Source organism: Anomaloglossus baeobatrachus, chromosome 2 (assembly GCF_048569485.1).
Source record: "Anomaloglossus baeobatrachus isolate aAnoBae1 chromosome 2, aAnoBae1.hap1, whole genome shotgun sequence".
In the NCBI taxonomy this organism is placed as follows: Eukaryota; Metazoa; Chordata; class Amphibia; order Anura; family Aromobatidae; genus Anomaloglossus; species Anomaloglossus baeobatrachus.
Window position 1 is genome coordinate 438,790,105 of NC_134354.1, and position 16,923 is coordinate 438,807,027.

Below are 16,923 nucleotides of genomic sequence, written 5' to 3' on the forward strand. Positions count from 1 at the left end.
TTGAGAGGTAGCAAAAGGCTGAATGCTGCACTGTGTATAACACCACCACCACCCTGATTGGATCTTTTAAACCCTAAATTTCCCCTACCTAGTTACCCTACTTTAGCTTCTACGATTGTTGCCTGGCAGAGTTTATGCAAGTCTAAAAACATCACTACAAAGTATGAACAGATAAACAACTTTCCTTTAAAAATCCTATCACTCCTATCAGATGTGCAGATCCCTCTCTCTTGGCGAAGTCTTTCATATCCATGATGGGAAAGATTTTATTAATTTTCTTGAGCTAAAATTAAAATTTAACATAATTGACCTTGATTTTAAAACTCTGATTTCATTGAGAGAAGCTCTTCACAAACTTTTGGTGGGTGGACATTCTCTTGTAGAGTTCATTGTTGACCTCCTCTGCAATACGGAGAAGAAACACTTATGGAACACTAAACCTATGTATGACCTTGTGAATAACGACTATAAACCAAATACTTTAAGATATATGGAGAAATGGGGGAAAATACTGAATAAAGAATTCACAGTAGAAAATTGGCAATCTAGCCTCAAAGAAACTTTTTCCTCAAATATTTCTGCAATATCGCAGATAAAATCGCTGGTACATGATGTGTATCGGGTAACCATCGCGACCGATGCCGGACCGTCCGCTCCCAGCGCGCTGACATCAAAGGCAGGAGCCACTTGCCTCTGATTGGCCAGCGCGCTGCCTTTGAGTAGCGGCTGACAGGGGAAGTGCCTCCCTCATCGCGATGGTTACCAGATACACATCCTGTAGCGGCGACCTACAAGAACCATGAGACCGGCGATGGAACAGAAGGTAAGGATGAGCATATTATGTGTACCTTTTGTTCCATCGCCGGCCTCATGGTTCTTGTAGTTCGCCGCTACAGGATGTGTATCGGCAAGCATCGCGACGATGGAGGAACTTCCGCTGTCAGCCGCTACTCAAAGCCAGTGCACTGGCCAATCAGAGGCAAGCAGCACCTGCCTTTGATGTCAGCGCGCTGGGAGCGTAAGGTCCGGCATGGGTCGCGATGGTTACCCGATAAACATCCTGTACGGGTGAACTACAAGTTCCAGGAGGACGGCGAGGGAACGGAAGGTAAAGTCAGCATAATAAGGCTATGTGTGCACGTCGCGTAAAAACATGCAGTTACGCTGCGCTTTGTAGCGCAGCGTAACTGCATGCGTCCTGCGTCCCCTGCACAGTCTATGGAGACTGTGCAGGGGCCGTGCGCACGTGGCGTTTAAGAGCGCAGCGCTTCGGCTACTGCCGAAGCGCTGCGCAAAAAGAAGTGACATGTCACTTCTTTCCTGCGCTTTGCCGGCAGCTCCTGCTCTGTCTATGGCAGGAGCTGCAGGCAGAGCGCATGGAATCGGCGCTCACTACGGACATTTCTGCAGCGATCTAAAGCGCACATGTGCTCTTCAGATCGCTGCAGAAATTTCTGCAGGGCTTGTACGCAACGTGCGCACATAGCCTATCTGTGTGTGCGTGCGTGTTTGTTTGTGTGTTTGTGTGTGTTTGCGTGGACTGGAAGAGCGGGTTAGAGCACGGTGGATGTACGGAACCGGAAGTGTGTGCGGTGAGTATTTGCTCGTACAGCAAGGCTTGCTCGTAAACTGAGTTACAAATTTACAGAAAGCTTTGCTCGTTAGGCGAAATACTCGCTGGGTTACTCGTTAAGCGAGGTTCCACTGTACTTCATTCCCTCAAAATGACATCAAATTGATCCGAAGAATTCTTCACTGTGTTGGAGGAATTGCAATGAGAGAGGAACATTAAGGGCTCTTTTCCACCTGCGATTTTCATGTGCGAGTGCAATCCGATAAAAAATCGCACCAGTGTTAATCAATGAGGCAGTTTTCTCTGTCCTATTTTTTCTCCACACGAATCGGGCACTCGGGGCCATCACAGCATGCTGCATTTTGCAACAAGTCTCGGCTCACATGTGTGTAAAATCGCACTGCACTTGCATGTTATGCGACTGCAGTGCACGCAGAGACGGACAACGGAGGAGATGGGGAGAAAGTGCTCCCTCCCTCTTCTCCGTACCTGTGATGCGATCGCAAGATCTCATCACAGTTGCGTGACTCTAATAATAATAATACATTTTATTTCTATAGCGCCAACATATTCCGCAGCGCTTTACAATTCAGAGGGGACATGTACAGACAATATGAGACAATACAAAATAACAAAATTAAGATACCAGGAGGAGTGAGGGCCCTGCTTGTAAGCTTACAGTCTATGAGGAAATAGGGGAGACACAAAAGGAGAATGGGGGGAGAAAAGCTTGTCATATATGGTCCAGCCATCGATTTAATAGGGGATTCAAAACCAGCTGCATGAACCCGTCATTGGCCAGAATTTATACAGGTACAGGGGACAAGAACTGGAAGTAATTTTTTTTTTTTGGGAATGGCAGAAAGGGACTAGATTAGATCAGGGCAGTGAGGTGATAGGCTAGTCTAAAGAAATGAGTTTTTAGGGCCAGCTTAAAGGTGTGGATGTTGGGAATTTATCGGATTGCTCTTGGTAGCGTGTTCCAGAGCATAGGTGCAACTCGATCCAAACTGGACTGAAAAAGTAGGGTATGGTTTGCAACTCTACATTGCGCAAAGCATTGCAACTTTCGTAGGATAAAAGCGTTGATGCATCAGCCCCATTGTACATTTTATAATTATTTATACCCCCCCCCCCACACACACACACACACACACTTTTTTTCAATCATTTGTAAAAATTAGCAATTTTTTCTGTGCTTGTAATACAGTCCACACATTAGTAGTCTATGTGGCTGCGAGAGATGGCAATGTATCCTTGAATGAAGCAGCGGTGTACATGTGTGATCTCCGCCCCATTATAGTACATAGTGAGTGCCTGAGCGATGGGACCTTCAGCGATCAGACTCTTACCACCCCTCTGTGGGTAGGTAATACCTATTCTATGTGGGACATCACCTTTTTTAATGTTGTGTTGCTGCAGTTGATAATGAAGCCTTTTTTTCTTTTTAGTTTTCCCGTAAACATGGCTGAGTTGGCATTATGTACAGAGACAGAACTCTACAACATACTGAACCAGGCTACTAAGTTCTCCAGGCTTGCCGAACCCAATTATTTATGTCTTCTGGGTAAGTATTGGAAACCTTCCTAGCAAGGCGTACGGATGGGTGGACTATGTAAGGCATGATTGTCCAATACTGCCTCCTAGTTATAACAGCCGCACAAATATGCCATTTCCAGTTTCTCTGGTATGCAACATGCAAAAAATGCCATCAGCAAATTTAACTTTTCCACATAGTTCTTTAAAGCAAATCTGTCACCAGGTTTTTAACACCCAATCTGAGAGCAGCATAACATAGGGGCAGAGACCCTGATTCCAACAATGTGTCACTTACTGGGCTACTTAGTATACTTTTGATAATCTACTGCTGATTACAGTGATGTTATCATTAGAGGACTACTTCTCCTGCTGCGAGGTAGTCCAGCTTATTCATGATCATGCTAGATCTGCAGCAGAGAAAACACTGATTTTATCAAAATAACAGCAAGCAGCTCAGTAAGTGACACATCGCTGAAATCAGAATCTCTGTCTCTACATTATGCTGCTCTCACATGGCGGAGCAAAAACCTGGTGACAGATTCCCTTTAAACTTCCATTCAATAAGGGAAAAAACTGGTTCAACCATTTTGCTTGAAAAAGGGATATTTTTAAGCCAAAAAAGATACAATACCAGCTCCTGTCCTCCGGCATTCCAGACGTTTTCACCAAGTTATCTGACATACTCTTCTAATATGCAATAAGTTTTGAATGTCCATAAACTCTTTGGTTGGATGTCAATACATGCTATAGGTGTAAGGGGGGGCTTTACACGTTGCGACATTTCTACCGGTATATCGTCGGGATCACGTCGTTAGTGACGCACATCCGGTGCCGGTAGCGACATCGCAGCATGTAAATCCTAGGTGCGACGATGAACGAGCACAGAAGCGTACAATATCGCTGATCTGTGTAACGTCGTTCATTTCCATAATGTCAGGTCGAGCGCAGGTAAGATGTTGTTCCTCGTTCCTGCAGCTCCACACATCGCTGTGTGTAAACCCGCAGGAGCGACAAACATCTCCTTACCTGCGTCCTGACGGCAATGCGGAAGGGAGAAGGTGGGATGTTATATCCCGCTCATCCCCGCCCTCCGCTTCTATTGGCCGGCCGATTAGTGACATCGCGGTGACGTCGCCGTGACGCCGAACGCACCTCCCCCTTGAAGGAGGGATTGTTTGGCGGTCACAGCAACGTCGCCGACCAGGTATATGCTACGGCAGTCACCACATATCGCATGTGCGACAGGGGCGGGTGCTATCGCGCTGGACATCGCTAGCAATTGCTAGCGATGTCGCAACGTGTAAAGCCTGCCTAAGTTTCTCCTTTTGCACTTTAAAGGGTGAATTGTGTGGTTTTTCATAATGATATCCACAGTGATATACACCTCAGTGGGTGTCACTGACAGACCTCCGCTCCCAGTGGTTCTCAGTAAATGCTTTCTTTGGGACTGTAAATATACGGCTAATGAGAATATTCACTGCTTATAACAAAGAAAAATAAAAAATGCAGTGTCTCCTTGTTACACCAAGATGGATGGGAGTTATAAGAACCTGCAAAATTGCATGTGACTGTAGTAAATAAGTTTCATCAAAGGCAATGTTCACTGTATGGTAAACCTAACCTGGCATTCTGATTCCCCAGTTCAGTATGATTTTGTAGATTTGTTGTACTTAAGTGGTAAAAAAAAAAAAAAAAAAGAATTGCACTTTTGTTGTCCATTTTCTGAGACTTGTAATGTTTTTTGGGTTCTGAGGCTCAGTAACGGCTTCGTTTTTTCATCATGAGCTGACGTTTTTCATTTATACCATTTTGGATAGATGTGATGTTTTGATCGCCTGTTATTGCATTTTCATGCAATGCTGCGGTGACCAAACAACGTAATTCTTTTATTTAGAATTTTTTTCTCGTTACGTCCTTTACATATCAGATTAATTTATATTATATTTTGATAGATTAGGCATTTCTGAATGCGGTGATACCAAATATGTGATTTCTTTTAAATTGTTTTATTTTCATTGGGGCAAAAGGGGGCTGATTTGAACATGTGTTTTGTTTGTTTTTTTTTAAATTGTCATGTTTTTAAAAACTTTCTTTTTCACTTTTTGTTTTTGCTGGCCCCCTTAGGGGACTTGAAGCTGCGATCATCTGATTGCTTGTGCTGTACAGAGCAGTGCATCAGCCCTCCTGTGTACAGCACAAATGCTGCCTTCCTATGAATGCTGGCACACAGCTTACATTCACAGGCAGTATGTCATGACAGACACAGGCGTCATCAGATTAACCCATCGGCACCCTGTAATCAGCTCACCGGGTTGCCTATGGGGGCGTTGAATCATGGGCCCCCCACTGGCGTGTTATATTTCGCTGTCAGAGATTGAAGGTGAACATTTTATTTATGGGAAAGTCAATTTCTCCCAATTACTTTTTAGCCCCTGAAATGAGGCGGCTTTGTAGGAAAATGGTTGCAATTTCTAAACGTTTCCCAGGATATTTCTGTTCAACCCCTTTAGTAAAGCCAGAAGGTCTCCACTTCAGTTGCATCTCAGTTGTTTCATTGTAAATAGAAAATGACGGCCTGCAGAGGCCAAATCAGGCCGATTCAGTCACTGTCCAAATATTTCTGAACACTAAGGCGGGCTTTGAAAGTTGCGACATCGCAAGCCGATGCTGCGATGTCGAGTGCGATAGTCCCTGCCCGTCGCAGGAACGATATCTTGTGATAGCTGGCGTAGCGAAAATAATTGCTACGCCAGCTTCACATGCACTCACCTGCCCTGCGACCGTCGCTCTGGCCGGCGGCCCGCCTCCTTCCTAAGGGGGCGGGTCGTGCGGCGTCATAGCGACATCACACGTCAGGCGGCCAATAGCGGCGGAGGGGTGGAGATGAGCAGGATGTAAACATCCCCCCCACCTCCTTCCTTCCGTATAGCCGCCGGCGGCAGGTAAGGTGAAGTTCCTCGCTCCTGCAGCGTAACACACAGCGATGTGTGCTGCCGCAGGAACAAGGAACAGCATCGTACCTGTCGCGGCAGCATAATTATGGAAAAGTCGGAGCCTGCAACGATGATACGATAATGACGCTTTTGCGCTCGTTAATCGTATCATCTAGAATTTACAAACAACGATGTCGAAAGTGACGCCGGATGTACGTCACTTTCGATTTGACCCCACCGACATCGCACGTGCGATGTTGCAGCGTGCAAAGCCGCCCTAAGTGTACATAGATTACATGTTTAGTCATAACTTTAAATGTCTGCTGAATTTTGCCCATGTTTCTGACATCTAGAGCTGCCTGCAGCCTCTTACTCCCTGCATTGCAAAAGCCTAGTTAATACACTGCTCAGCATTAAGGCTGTGTGCGCACGTTGCGTCATGTCTCTGTAGAAATTTCTGCAGGGATTTGACAGCACATTTGCACGTCATGAATGCAGTGTTTCTGCAGAAAAAAAGCCATTTCATGCGCTCGGGATGCTGCCTCTCCCATAGACAGAGCGGGGGCTGTATCCAAAGCGCATGAAAGAAGTGACATGTTGCTTTTTAGAACGCAGCGATTTGGAACAAAATTTTGGCATCTAAATCGCTGCGCTCTCAAACGCAACGTGCACATGTCTCATGCACAATCTTCATAGATTGTGCAGGGGACGCAGGACACATGCATTTACACTGCAGTGCAATACGCAGCGTAAATGCATGAAATTCGGCAACGTGCGCATGAGCCCTAAAATTGCAATACCATGAAGGAAAAGTAATGGCGTTGTGAACATCACAAGATTGATAGACATGTTAATGATATGCATATGATAAAAGCATCGGAACAAAATCTTCAAAACATTTCTATTTATAATCAAGTATAAACACCATAATAAAGAGAGGGGAAACTCCTGAATTAATTGAAAAGCTACAAGAACTGAGTGTAATGACCCTGAAGTATAAGAGAGTGAAGAAACCTACAGTATTTATAGAAAATTAGTTTTATTGAAAAATCATTATAAAATAGGACATAGCGTATTAAAGTAATAAGAAAGAGGATACAAATAGTGTGACCACATCTAGAACAACTAAGACAGATAATAAATAGATCAGGCAGCAAACAGTAAGTATAATGCTGAGTAAGGCCGCTTTCACGCATCCGGCTTTTCGCCGGTTTGACGTATGCGGCGCACGCCAGTACAATATGATACAGTACAGTGGCAGCGCCGCAACTTCCAGTGTCACAAGCTCCTGTCGCATGACAGCAGGTGACCGGCACTTGTTGCGCTGCCAGTGTACTGTATACACTGTACTGGCGTGCGCCGAATCCGTCAAACCGGCGAAAAGCCGGATGTGTGAAAGCGGCCTAAGTGTGCAAAATAGCAAACAAAAGTAAGCATCCACAGATACTACAAGTAGCGGTTTTGAAAAAAGATAAAATACCGCAAAACAGTGGATCGAGTATATGACTCACGCAAGCGCATGTGACCGCATATTACCGCGATTCCATTGGAAATGAATTGAACTGACAATGCATTTGTAAAGGATCCGGTTTTGCGGCAAAAAATCCATTCATGCCGCAGTTAAAATATCGCTGATGTGAAAGCAACCTTAGTAGCAGCAGCATTGTAGCCCTGGCATCCCTCGCTTCCCTCCCTGCAGGAACGCCCACCCGCTCACCACCTCGGTTAGTCCGCATCACGCTATCCGACTTTCCCGCAGTTCTCCACGTGGGTGTTCATTGCTTCCCCCTTCCAGGGCCTGTGCGCGCTACACAGGTCCTCCAGGAATGCTCCTAGGGTGTGCACGCACAACGCTGCCCTTCTCTTAAAGGGCCAGTGCGCCATTTCCTTGAAATGCCTCTCAACCTATTGCAGAGAGGCACTGGGTACTTAAGGCACTCTCCCACTAGGGGAGGTGCCTGATCAACATGTTTAGTTAGTTAGTGGTTTGTTCCCTAGTCAGCTAGTTGTCAGGTCCCCTTGTCCGCTGTGTTTTCTGTAACAGTGTACTGTGTCCTTGCCTGTCTCCCGGTCCCGTCTGTACCCTGGTGTCCATTCCTCCTAGCCGTGCCTTCCTCTTCAGCTACCTCGGTGGTCCTAGCTTTACTAGTGACTGTGACAAGGACATCTAGGCTCCATTACTAACACTACAGATTAGCATTACAGGGATTACTGGCCAGCCTTATTATGGCTACTATTGTTACTAATTGGACATTGTATATCTAGGTTTCATTACTACCACCACAAGTTAGCACTACAGAGATTACTGGCCAACTTCATCAAGGCTACTATTCTCACTAATTGGATATTTTATAGGTAGTCACACCTCATGTGGCTGTAAGGCTATGTGCGCACGTTGCTTAATTTCATGCGTTTACGCTGCGTATTACACTGCAGCGTAAACGCATGCGTCCTGCGTCCCCTGCACAATCTATGAAGATTGTGCATAATCCATCCACACATTGCGTTTGAGAGCACAGCGATTTGGATGCTGAAATTTTGAAATTTCCAAATCGCTGCACTCAAAAAAGCAACATGTCACTTATTTGGTGCGCTTTGGATGCTGCTCCCACTCTGTCTATGGGAGAGGCAGCATTCCGAGTGCATTAAATCGGCATCTATACTGCAGACACACTGCATCCATTACGCGGTGTTTCTGCAGCGATTTGAAGCGCACATGCACTGCCAAATCGCTGCAGAATATTTGTCACGGCAGTACGCACGGTGCACACACAGCCTTATTGTTTTTAACTTTAAACATATTAGCAGCCAGCAATTAGTTACCCTAGAACAAACAATTATTGATACTAAACCAACTACTACACACATAGGGTAATATATGTTTATATAATGGCTACAGCTTTTTATTAATTAGCTCTACTTAGACATCATATGACTAGGTTGTGTACCTTACAAAAATTGGGAAATTATTTTTGATGTAATGTCAGTTATACAGTGGGTACAGAAAGTATTCAGACCCCTTTAAATTTTTCACTCTGTTTCATTGCAGCCATTTAGTAAACTCAACAAAGTTCATTTTTTTTCCTCATTAATGTACACTCTGCACCCCATCTTGACAGAAAAAACAAAAATGTAGACATTTTTGCAAATTTATTAAACAAGAAAAACTGAAATATCTCACAGTCATAGGTATTCAGACCCTTTGCTCAGTATTGAGTTGAAGCACCTTTTTAGCTAGTACAGCCATGAGTCTTCTTGGGAATGATGCAATAAGTTTTTCACACCTGGATTTGGGGTTTCTCTGCCATTATTCCTTGCAGATCCTCTCCACTTCCATCAGGTTGGATGGTGAATGTTGGTGGACAGTCATTTTCAGGTCTCTCCAAAGATGCTCAATTGGGTTTAGGTCAGGGCTCTGGCTGGGTCAGTCAAGAATGGTCACAGAGTTGTTCTGAAGCCACTCCTTTGTTATTTTAGCTGTGTGCTTAGGGTCATTGTCTTGTTGGAAGGTGAACCTTCGGCCAAGTCTGAGGTCCAGAGCACTCTGGAAGAGGTTTTCTTCCAGGATATCTCTGTACTTGGCCGCATTCATCTTTCCTTAAATTACAACCAGTCGTCCTGTCCCTGTAGCTGAAAAAGACCCCCATCGCATGATGCTGCCACCACCATGTTTCACTGTTGGGATTGTATTGGGTAGGTGATGAGCAGTGCCTGGTTTTCTCCACACATACCGTTTAGAATTATCACCAAAAAGTTCTATCTTCATCTCATCAGACCAAATAATCTTATTTCTCATAGTCTGGGAGTCCTTTATGTGTTTTTTTGCAAACTCTATGCAGGTTGTCATTTGTCTTGCACTGAGGAGAGGCTTCCGTCGGGTCACTCTGCCATAAAGGCCCGACAGGTGGAGGGCTGCAGTGAGTGTTAACTTTGTGGAACTTTCTCCCATCTCCCTACTACATCTCTGGAGCTCAGCCACAGTGATATTGGGGTTCTTCTTTACCTTTCTCACCAAGGCTTTTCTCCCACGATTACTCAGTTTGTCTGGACGGCCAGGTCTAGGAAGAGTTCTGGTGGTCCCAAACTTCTTCCATTTAAGGATTATGGAGGCCACTGTGGTCTTAGGAACCTTGAGTACTGCAGAAATTCTTTTATAACCTTGGCCACATCTGTGCCTTGCCAGAATTCTGTCTCTGAGCTCCTTGGCAGTTCCTTTGACCTCATGATTCTCATTTGGTCTCAAATGCACTGTGAGCTGTGAAGTCTTATATAGACAGGTGTGTGCCTTTCCAAATCAAGTCCTATCCGTTTAATTAAACACAGTTGGACTACAATGAAGGAGTAGAACCATCTCAAGGAGGATCACAAGGAAATGGACAGCATGTGACTTAAATATGAGTATCTGAGCAAAGTGTCTGAATACTTATGACCATGTGATATTTCAGTTTTTCTTGTTTAATAAATTTACAAAAATGTCTACATTTCTGTTTTTTTTCTGGCAAGATGGGGTGCAGAGTGTACATTAATGAGGAAAAAATGAACTTTTTTGAATTTACTAAATGGCTGCAATGAAACAGAGTGAAAAATTTAAAGGGGTCTGAATACTTTCCATACCCACTGTATTCCTTAATTTTATTATATCGTTGTTCATTCTGCATTTACAAAGGGTATATTATTGTTGGTTGGAAATGTAAGTCCAAATTGTAACTGTATTGCTATCCATTGTTATAATTGTGGGCATTGGATAGCCCTGGTGTCTCAACTAGACCCCTGCTTAAATATTAATGTATCAAATTTATTTTTAACAAATTTTCAATAAATAAAGTTTTTACTAATTTGACTTGAGCACCTTTGTTTTCCTTCTGGAAAGTACGGTAATTATTGAATTACATATGGTGTGGTCCTTCTCTATGGAAAGGTCAGCATATAGAAACATATGATGCAATTTACTAATGACTGTGTCCATTCAACCCGGCCGTGAAGTCTGCCTCAGCTACCTCGGTGGTCTCAGCTTTACTAGTGACTGTGTCTGTCCACCCTGGCCGTGCCTTCTGTCTCAGCTACCCCGGTGGTCCCATCTTTACTAGTGACTGTGTTCCTCCACCCCAGCCGTGCCTTCTGTCTCAGCTATCCCAGTGGTCCCAGCTTTACTAGTGACTGTGTCCGTCCACCCTGGTCATGCCTTCTGTCTCAGCTACCCCGGTGGTTCCAGCTTTACTAGTGACTCGTCCTGGTCGTGCTATTTGTCTAGTCATTCTGGTGGTCCGTGTCTACACTAGTCTACACTAGAGACTCTGCCTGTCGGCACCTGTGTCCGTCTCTGCCCTGGTGCTCAATTGCCACAGTTCCAGTCTGTGCCCTGGGAGTGGTACCTGGCGTCTGCCTCATGGTGGGTGCTTAGTCAAGCTCTTCCCACTAAATGGTAAGCCTGAGGTCCCACTGTTGTCCAGTAGGTCCACTTCTGCTCGCCGCTTTACCATCTCCAGCGGCGAGCATTACAAGCATCCACTAAAGTGATTAGTGCTTACCCATTAGGTGCTCTTCTTTCAAATCAAAGTTTATTATGAAGAACAAACCAACAAAATATAAATGTACAACAAATCTTAAAGGTGCTTTTGAATGCTCATTGTCAACGTGCCCAGAGCCACGACGCACTTTTGCTTCCTCAGGGACAGTGTAGATGTCTGTTGGGTAGCAAGCTTTATAGGTATAATCAATAGCGCAATGTGCAGGCACATGGAGCGTGGGACTTTAGCCATGGTCACGTCATTTCTGGCCACTGGCTGACACAGACAAAATAAGGCCCCTGTGCAAGAAGAATATATAGCCCCTTTGTAGCCCAAGAGCTCATCAGAAGGTACAGTTCCACCTGCTTTGTATGTAGAAATGTGCTCCTTTACCCCTTGGGGCACTGTGCAGCTGTACAGGTTGCACCAGTGATATGTCCGCCCATGCTTCCGGCCATCCCAGTGACAGTGTGGGTCAAATGAATAAACTCCTATGATGTTAAAGAGACCCGTACTGCTCCTGTGGATGCCTTAGGAGACAAGAGCTGATAAAGGCTCTAGCGTGTATGCACATTTGCCACCCCCGTGCCAGCAGCCGGGCTGCTCGGATCCAGATCCGCGGTGCCTCGAGGGTTCTCCGGACTCGAGGGTCGTGCGGCCACTCGATAAGAGGGGGACTATGTACAGGGGGGATGAGAATGTTCGTGACGTCACCCACAGTGCATAGTAATGTGAGGAACCCCCACTGCGGTTGGGGAGCCCGCTTGGGTCCATGCCCTTGGTGTTGCTGTTAGCCTGTGGCCCTGTCCTTGGCACCTCTGTCTCTGTTGGACCTGTGGGTATAAAACACTTCGGGTCCCGCTCACCCGTATGGCTAACGGAGTGAGCTTGCTCTCAGGGTTCACGCGTAGGATTTCTTTGGACTGTATTGGGAAAGTCCTATCCCATCGGTGTCTAGTACCCCGATTTTGGAGCGGGTTGGGGATGACACTTGAAGTCTTCACCCCCGTCGGGTAAATTACCGGAACGCGTAAAGCTACTTTCCGACTTAGGGTCCACGTACCCCGTCATGCCCTGGCCCCTGCCCGGTGATAGCTCAAGGCCGCCGGCCGCCCTCCTTGGCAGTCCGTGCCCCTTGACACTGTCCCCTGCGACCGGATTCCAGCTCCTACCAGGCCCAGAACAACGCCTGCCACCTAGTACACAGAAGGTTTTCTCCGTGGCCTCTCCTCACGAGAACCACCACTCCACCTCCTTTCCTTTCACTCTCCACTGCTCAACTCCAACTGCTCAACTGTCACTTTCCTCACTTTCTCCTCACCAACCCCCCAAGTGGGCAGCCCTATTCCCTTCAGGCCCCCAATGGCGTGTCTGGTAGGTTAAAGGGGAAGTGTTCCTAGGATTTTGATTGGCTAAGCTGTTAGCAACACCAAAGGACCAGGATCCGTAACCAAGGAGGGTGGATACTGTGCAAAAGGGCAGATTGCACAATACCCTGTGACGACCTGATAGGCCAGGGTGTCACATTCCCCCTTGGTTAAACGTAGCTCGCCCACGAGCTACAGGACGCCAGAGGTTTATTTTTGTTTTGCTTAACTGTGGAAAAAGGGAACATAAGTTAAAATTCTATTATGCTAAGAGTTCGTCGCCCAACGGTGGGACGCTACCGGTTTCCATGGTAAGGGAGGCTCAACCTACTCCGTTGCAGCCCCTTCCTGCGACAGTCCAGTCCCAACGTCCCGGATCCCATAACCTGCCACCCAAACAACCTGTTCCCCCTGGAAACCTAAGGTGGGTCCGTGACCGGGTTAAGGTCCCGAGTGTTGTATTTTAGATGACTTTGGTTGGCACAGGAGGTGCAGCTATTATACAAGACACAAGTTTGTGTTAGTCACGCCAGTCTTGTGACCGTGGTCCATTTTTACCTATGTATATAAAAACTTGAACGGAGTCCATGTACCGGGTGTACACATTTTGACAATCTTCTAGCAAATCTAGTAACTTTCACTCGTTTCATTAAAACTGGTTGATTAGGTACTTATTCACTAACTTTTTCTATATGAAAAATAATAAACTATGGAAAATAACATTCTATGGCATCACAACTGCTGGTACTGTATATTTTTAACACTCTCTCTCTCACTCTCTCTGTAAAAAACCTTGAGCAACCTGGTAGCTGTTGCCCCTTGCGCCGACCCCCACCGGGGCCTCTGGTGCCGACTACCAGCACAGCACCTCTCAAGGCCCTGATGGCCTTTTCCCTGGAACAAAGATTGGGAGAAAGGTTCAACAAGGAGAGCGCAACCTAATTAAAAGTTTGTAAAACTGGCAGGTTCCGGTCCCCTTTCTAATGCTGGTTACCTCCTGGGCACACTCTTGCAAAGTGCCCTGGCAACCCACAGCGACAGCATATAGGCACCACCTCCATCGCATCCACAGAGATCTCCTCATCTGAAGTGGACTCTGCTTCCATTTCAATGATCTCTAATGCCAACTGTGCCCGTAACGACAGGATCATCCTGCGGCCATTTCCTTCAAAGCGCGGCACCCACTCAGCTTCAGGGGTACTGGAACCCGAATCTCCTTCTTCTATCGCCTCCGGTTCCGAGTCCACGGTAACCGGGTCAATTTGGTCAGATACTTCAGACTGGTCATCCGTTTCAAAAGGTGCGAGCTCCGCTACCGGTGATGTGGGCAGCGCCTCGGAGCCAGTCGCAGCGGAGGGTGGAGGTGACGGCGTCTGTGCGCTTGCTTGGAGCGGAGGCGGCTCAGATCCCACAGCCGCATCGGCTGGATCAGGGAGATCATCTGGGACTGGGTAACCGCTTACCCGCTCCTCTCGTGGAACTTCGGTTCCACTTGCTCACACTGCCGCGGCCATCCTCCGCGTCACCATCCGCGGAGCTGCTCTGGGTTTCTCTGCTGAACATCTGCACTTCTCTGCCATCTTGACACTACGTCTTCCAGGAACATTGTGACAGAGTCCTGGTATCCCTGCTTCACTTCCACTAGTAACACATTCTGGCCCGCCCCCTCGGTCTTTTCGCAGCACTCTCTCGCTGACCGTGGCCCTCTGGAAACTTCCGGTTACAGCCTCACTAGGAAGACTAGGGGCGGGGCCTAATCTTTGCGCGCTTTCTTGGAGAAGATGGGGTTTTGGCACGAAAAAATGGCGGAAAATAGCGGATTGGCGGGAAACAGAATCTTTTTTTTAATCATAAAGGTTTTATTAAATTTCCAGCATATAACAAAGAAATTTGACAATGTCAAACCACATACAGGTAACAATACAAAAACAGAGTACATATAGGGTATATCAACATATCATTGTGGGACATTAAATACCCCTACAGTACAAACTGGGAATAACTAAGGAAAAACATAGGGGGAAGGGGGGGGGGGGTGAGCAGCCATATAGATAAATTACCTTACTGAGTCTAGCATTTTCCCTGGGGTTATCTGTCTCAAGGGGCCATCTCTAAGTTACTTCAGGGTTCAGAGGAGCCTGGTGACTGTGGGTTATTAGAAGGTTGCGGGAGAGCCGCGGCATATGGAGAAGTCGCCCAGGGGGCCCATTGTTCCAGCACTGCCTCTTTCTTTTTCAGACTAGAAGCTAAACTCGTTTCATATACCCACTGTAGATTCAGCCTGTCTGCTAGCTCTGTCCTAGTTGGGGACAGCGGGGACTTCCACCTGTAAGCTATACAATGCCTACCTGCAATAAGGAAATGGGAGATAATGGTTTTAAAGGGGTCAGGAATTGTGTCTATACCCATATGTAGAACGGCGAGGGCTGGGGACGGGGGGATCTGGAGACCAGTGACCTCCCGGATCATTTCAAAAACTAAATTCCAAAATTCAAAGGTCCTCGGGCAGAACCACCACATATGACTTAAAGTACCTCTGTGGTTGCAGCCCCTCCAGCACAGTGGGGACATATTTGGAGAAAAGGTTGCTAATTTGGTGGGGAAATTATACCATCTCAGGTGGATTTTTTTTAGTTGTTCAATATGGTTAAGGCAAGAGGAAAATCTTTGGATCCACTTTGAGGCAGAGTGCCAGGCCTGAGTTTGGAGTGGGGAGGAAAGATCCTTCTCCCATTTAAGCATGTAGGGGAGTTGTTTATCATCTAGCGGGCCATTTAGTAATTTATACACGAATGAGAGGCCCTTCATTTTACTATTTTGAAAGAAGTTTTTTATTGATATGGGGTCAGCTACTAGAGGGTTGGAGAAGGTTGGAGCGTTTATGAGAAAGTGGCGCAACTGAAAAAATTGGAACAAGCTGTGCCGAGGAAGATTGAATTTCTCACACATCTCTGAGTAAGGAAGTAGAACTCCATCTTTATATAGGTCCGCTAACACCACAGGCTCTTTTTTTACCCAAGAGGTAAGGTTTAAATTTGGGATGAAGGATTCAAGCGCTCTCAGGGGGATATTTGGTCTTAAAGCTTGTGACACTGTTCCACTCCACTCGCTCCAATTTTTCTTCAGTGTTGCTGTTGTGGGAAGAAGATCACCATGGGAAGAGGGGGCTAGAATTAATGATTCAATGAACTGTTTAGGGGTGTGACAATTGATTGAGGAATGTTCGATCTGCAACCATCTCTGGTCTAGTTCGTTTTTCCACCAGTCACGGGCCGCCTCCAAAATGGCAGCTCTATGATATGTTAGAATGTTTGGGATACCCATGCCTCCGCCATTCAATGGTCCATGCATACAGCGCAGGGCTATTCTTGTTTTTTTCCCAGCCCAAATGAATTTTCCCATTAGTGAATGGATTTTAGATAGATAGCGGTGTGGGATTGCCAAGGGGAGGCATCTCAGGAGGTAGATGATTTTTGGGAGACATATCATTTTGAAAGTCTGCATTCTTGCCATCCAGGACAGGGGAAGCAGAGTGAGGCGGGCAAGTTCATTTTCTAGTGAATTATGTTGAGCTATCATATTTTTTTGAATTATGGTTTTAAGTGGGGCCAGTATAATACCCAGGTAAGGGATGCCATCCTCTTCCCACTTAAAGGGGTATAACTGAGATAAGGTGGTTTTGGTAGCGGGAGGCAGGAAAAGCGGAAAAATGAGGGATTTATTAACGTTTAGTTTGTAATACGAGATTTGTGAAAAAGAGGTCAAAATCTCCATTATATGCTTCAGGGACACCACCACATTGGTACACGATAGGATGACATCATCTGCATATAAGCTGATCACATGATCCATCTTGCCCGCTTTCACTCCCGAACTCTGCGGACACTCACGGATGGCCTGGGCCAAGGGTTCAATGGCAAGTGCATAAATAATAGGGGAGAGGGGGCATTCTTGACGTGTCCCATTAGTGATTTCAAAGCTCCGAGACATAAACCCGGATGCCA

At 46.1% G+C, this 16,923-nt stretch overlaps 2 protein-coding genes across 4 annotated transcripts in view; both read left to right on the forward strand.

The window, feature by feature from the left end:
- The window catches only part of POR (cytochrome p450 oxidoreductase), a 438,013-nt gene that overhangs the window by 256,984 nt on the left and 164,106 nt on the right, over positions 1-16,923 (forward strand). The window lies entirely within an intron of this gene.
- STYXL1 (serine/threonine/tyrosine interacting like 1) overlaps positions 1-16,923 on the forward strand; it is a 73,612-nt gene that overhangs the window by 7,465 nt on the left and 49,224 nt on the right. For 2 of the 3 annotated variants that reach the window (XM_075336266.1, XM_075336265.1), the window contains exon 2: positions 3,025-3,140. In XM_075336266.1, coding sequence (XP_075192381.1) covers positions 3,038-3,140 — 103 coding nt within the window. In that variant the 5' untranslated portion in view covers positions 3,025-3,037. Of the gene's footprint in view, positions 1-2,821; positions 2,939-3,024; positions 3,141-16,923 lie in introns of those variants that run through there. The other variant, XM_075336264.1, reaches the window with a different exon arrangement.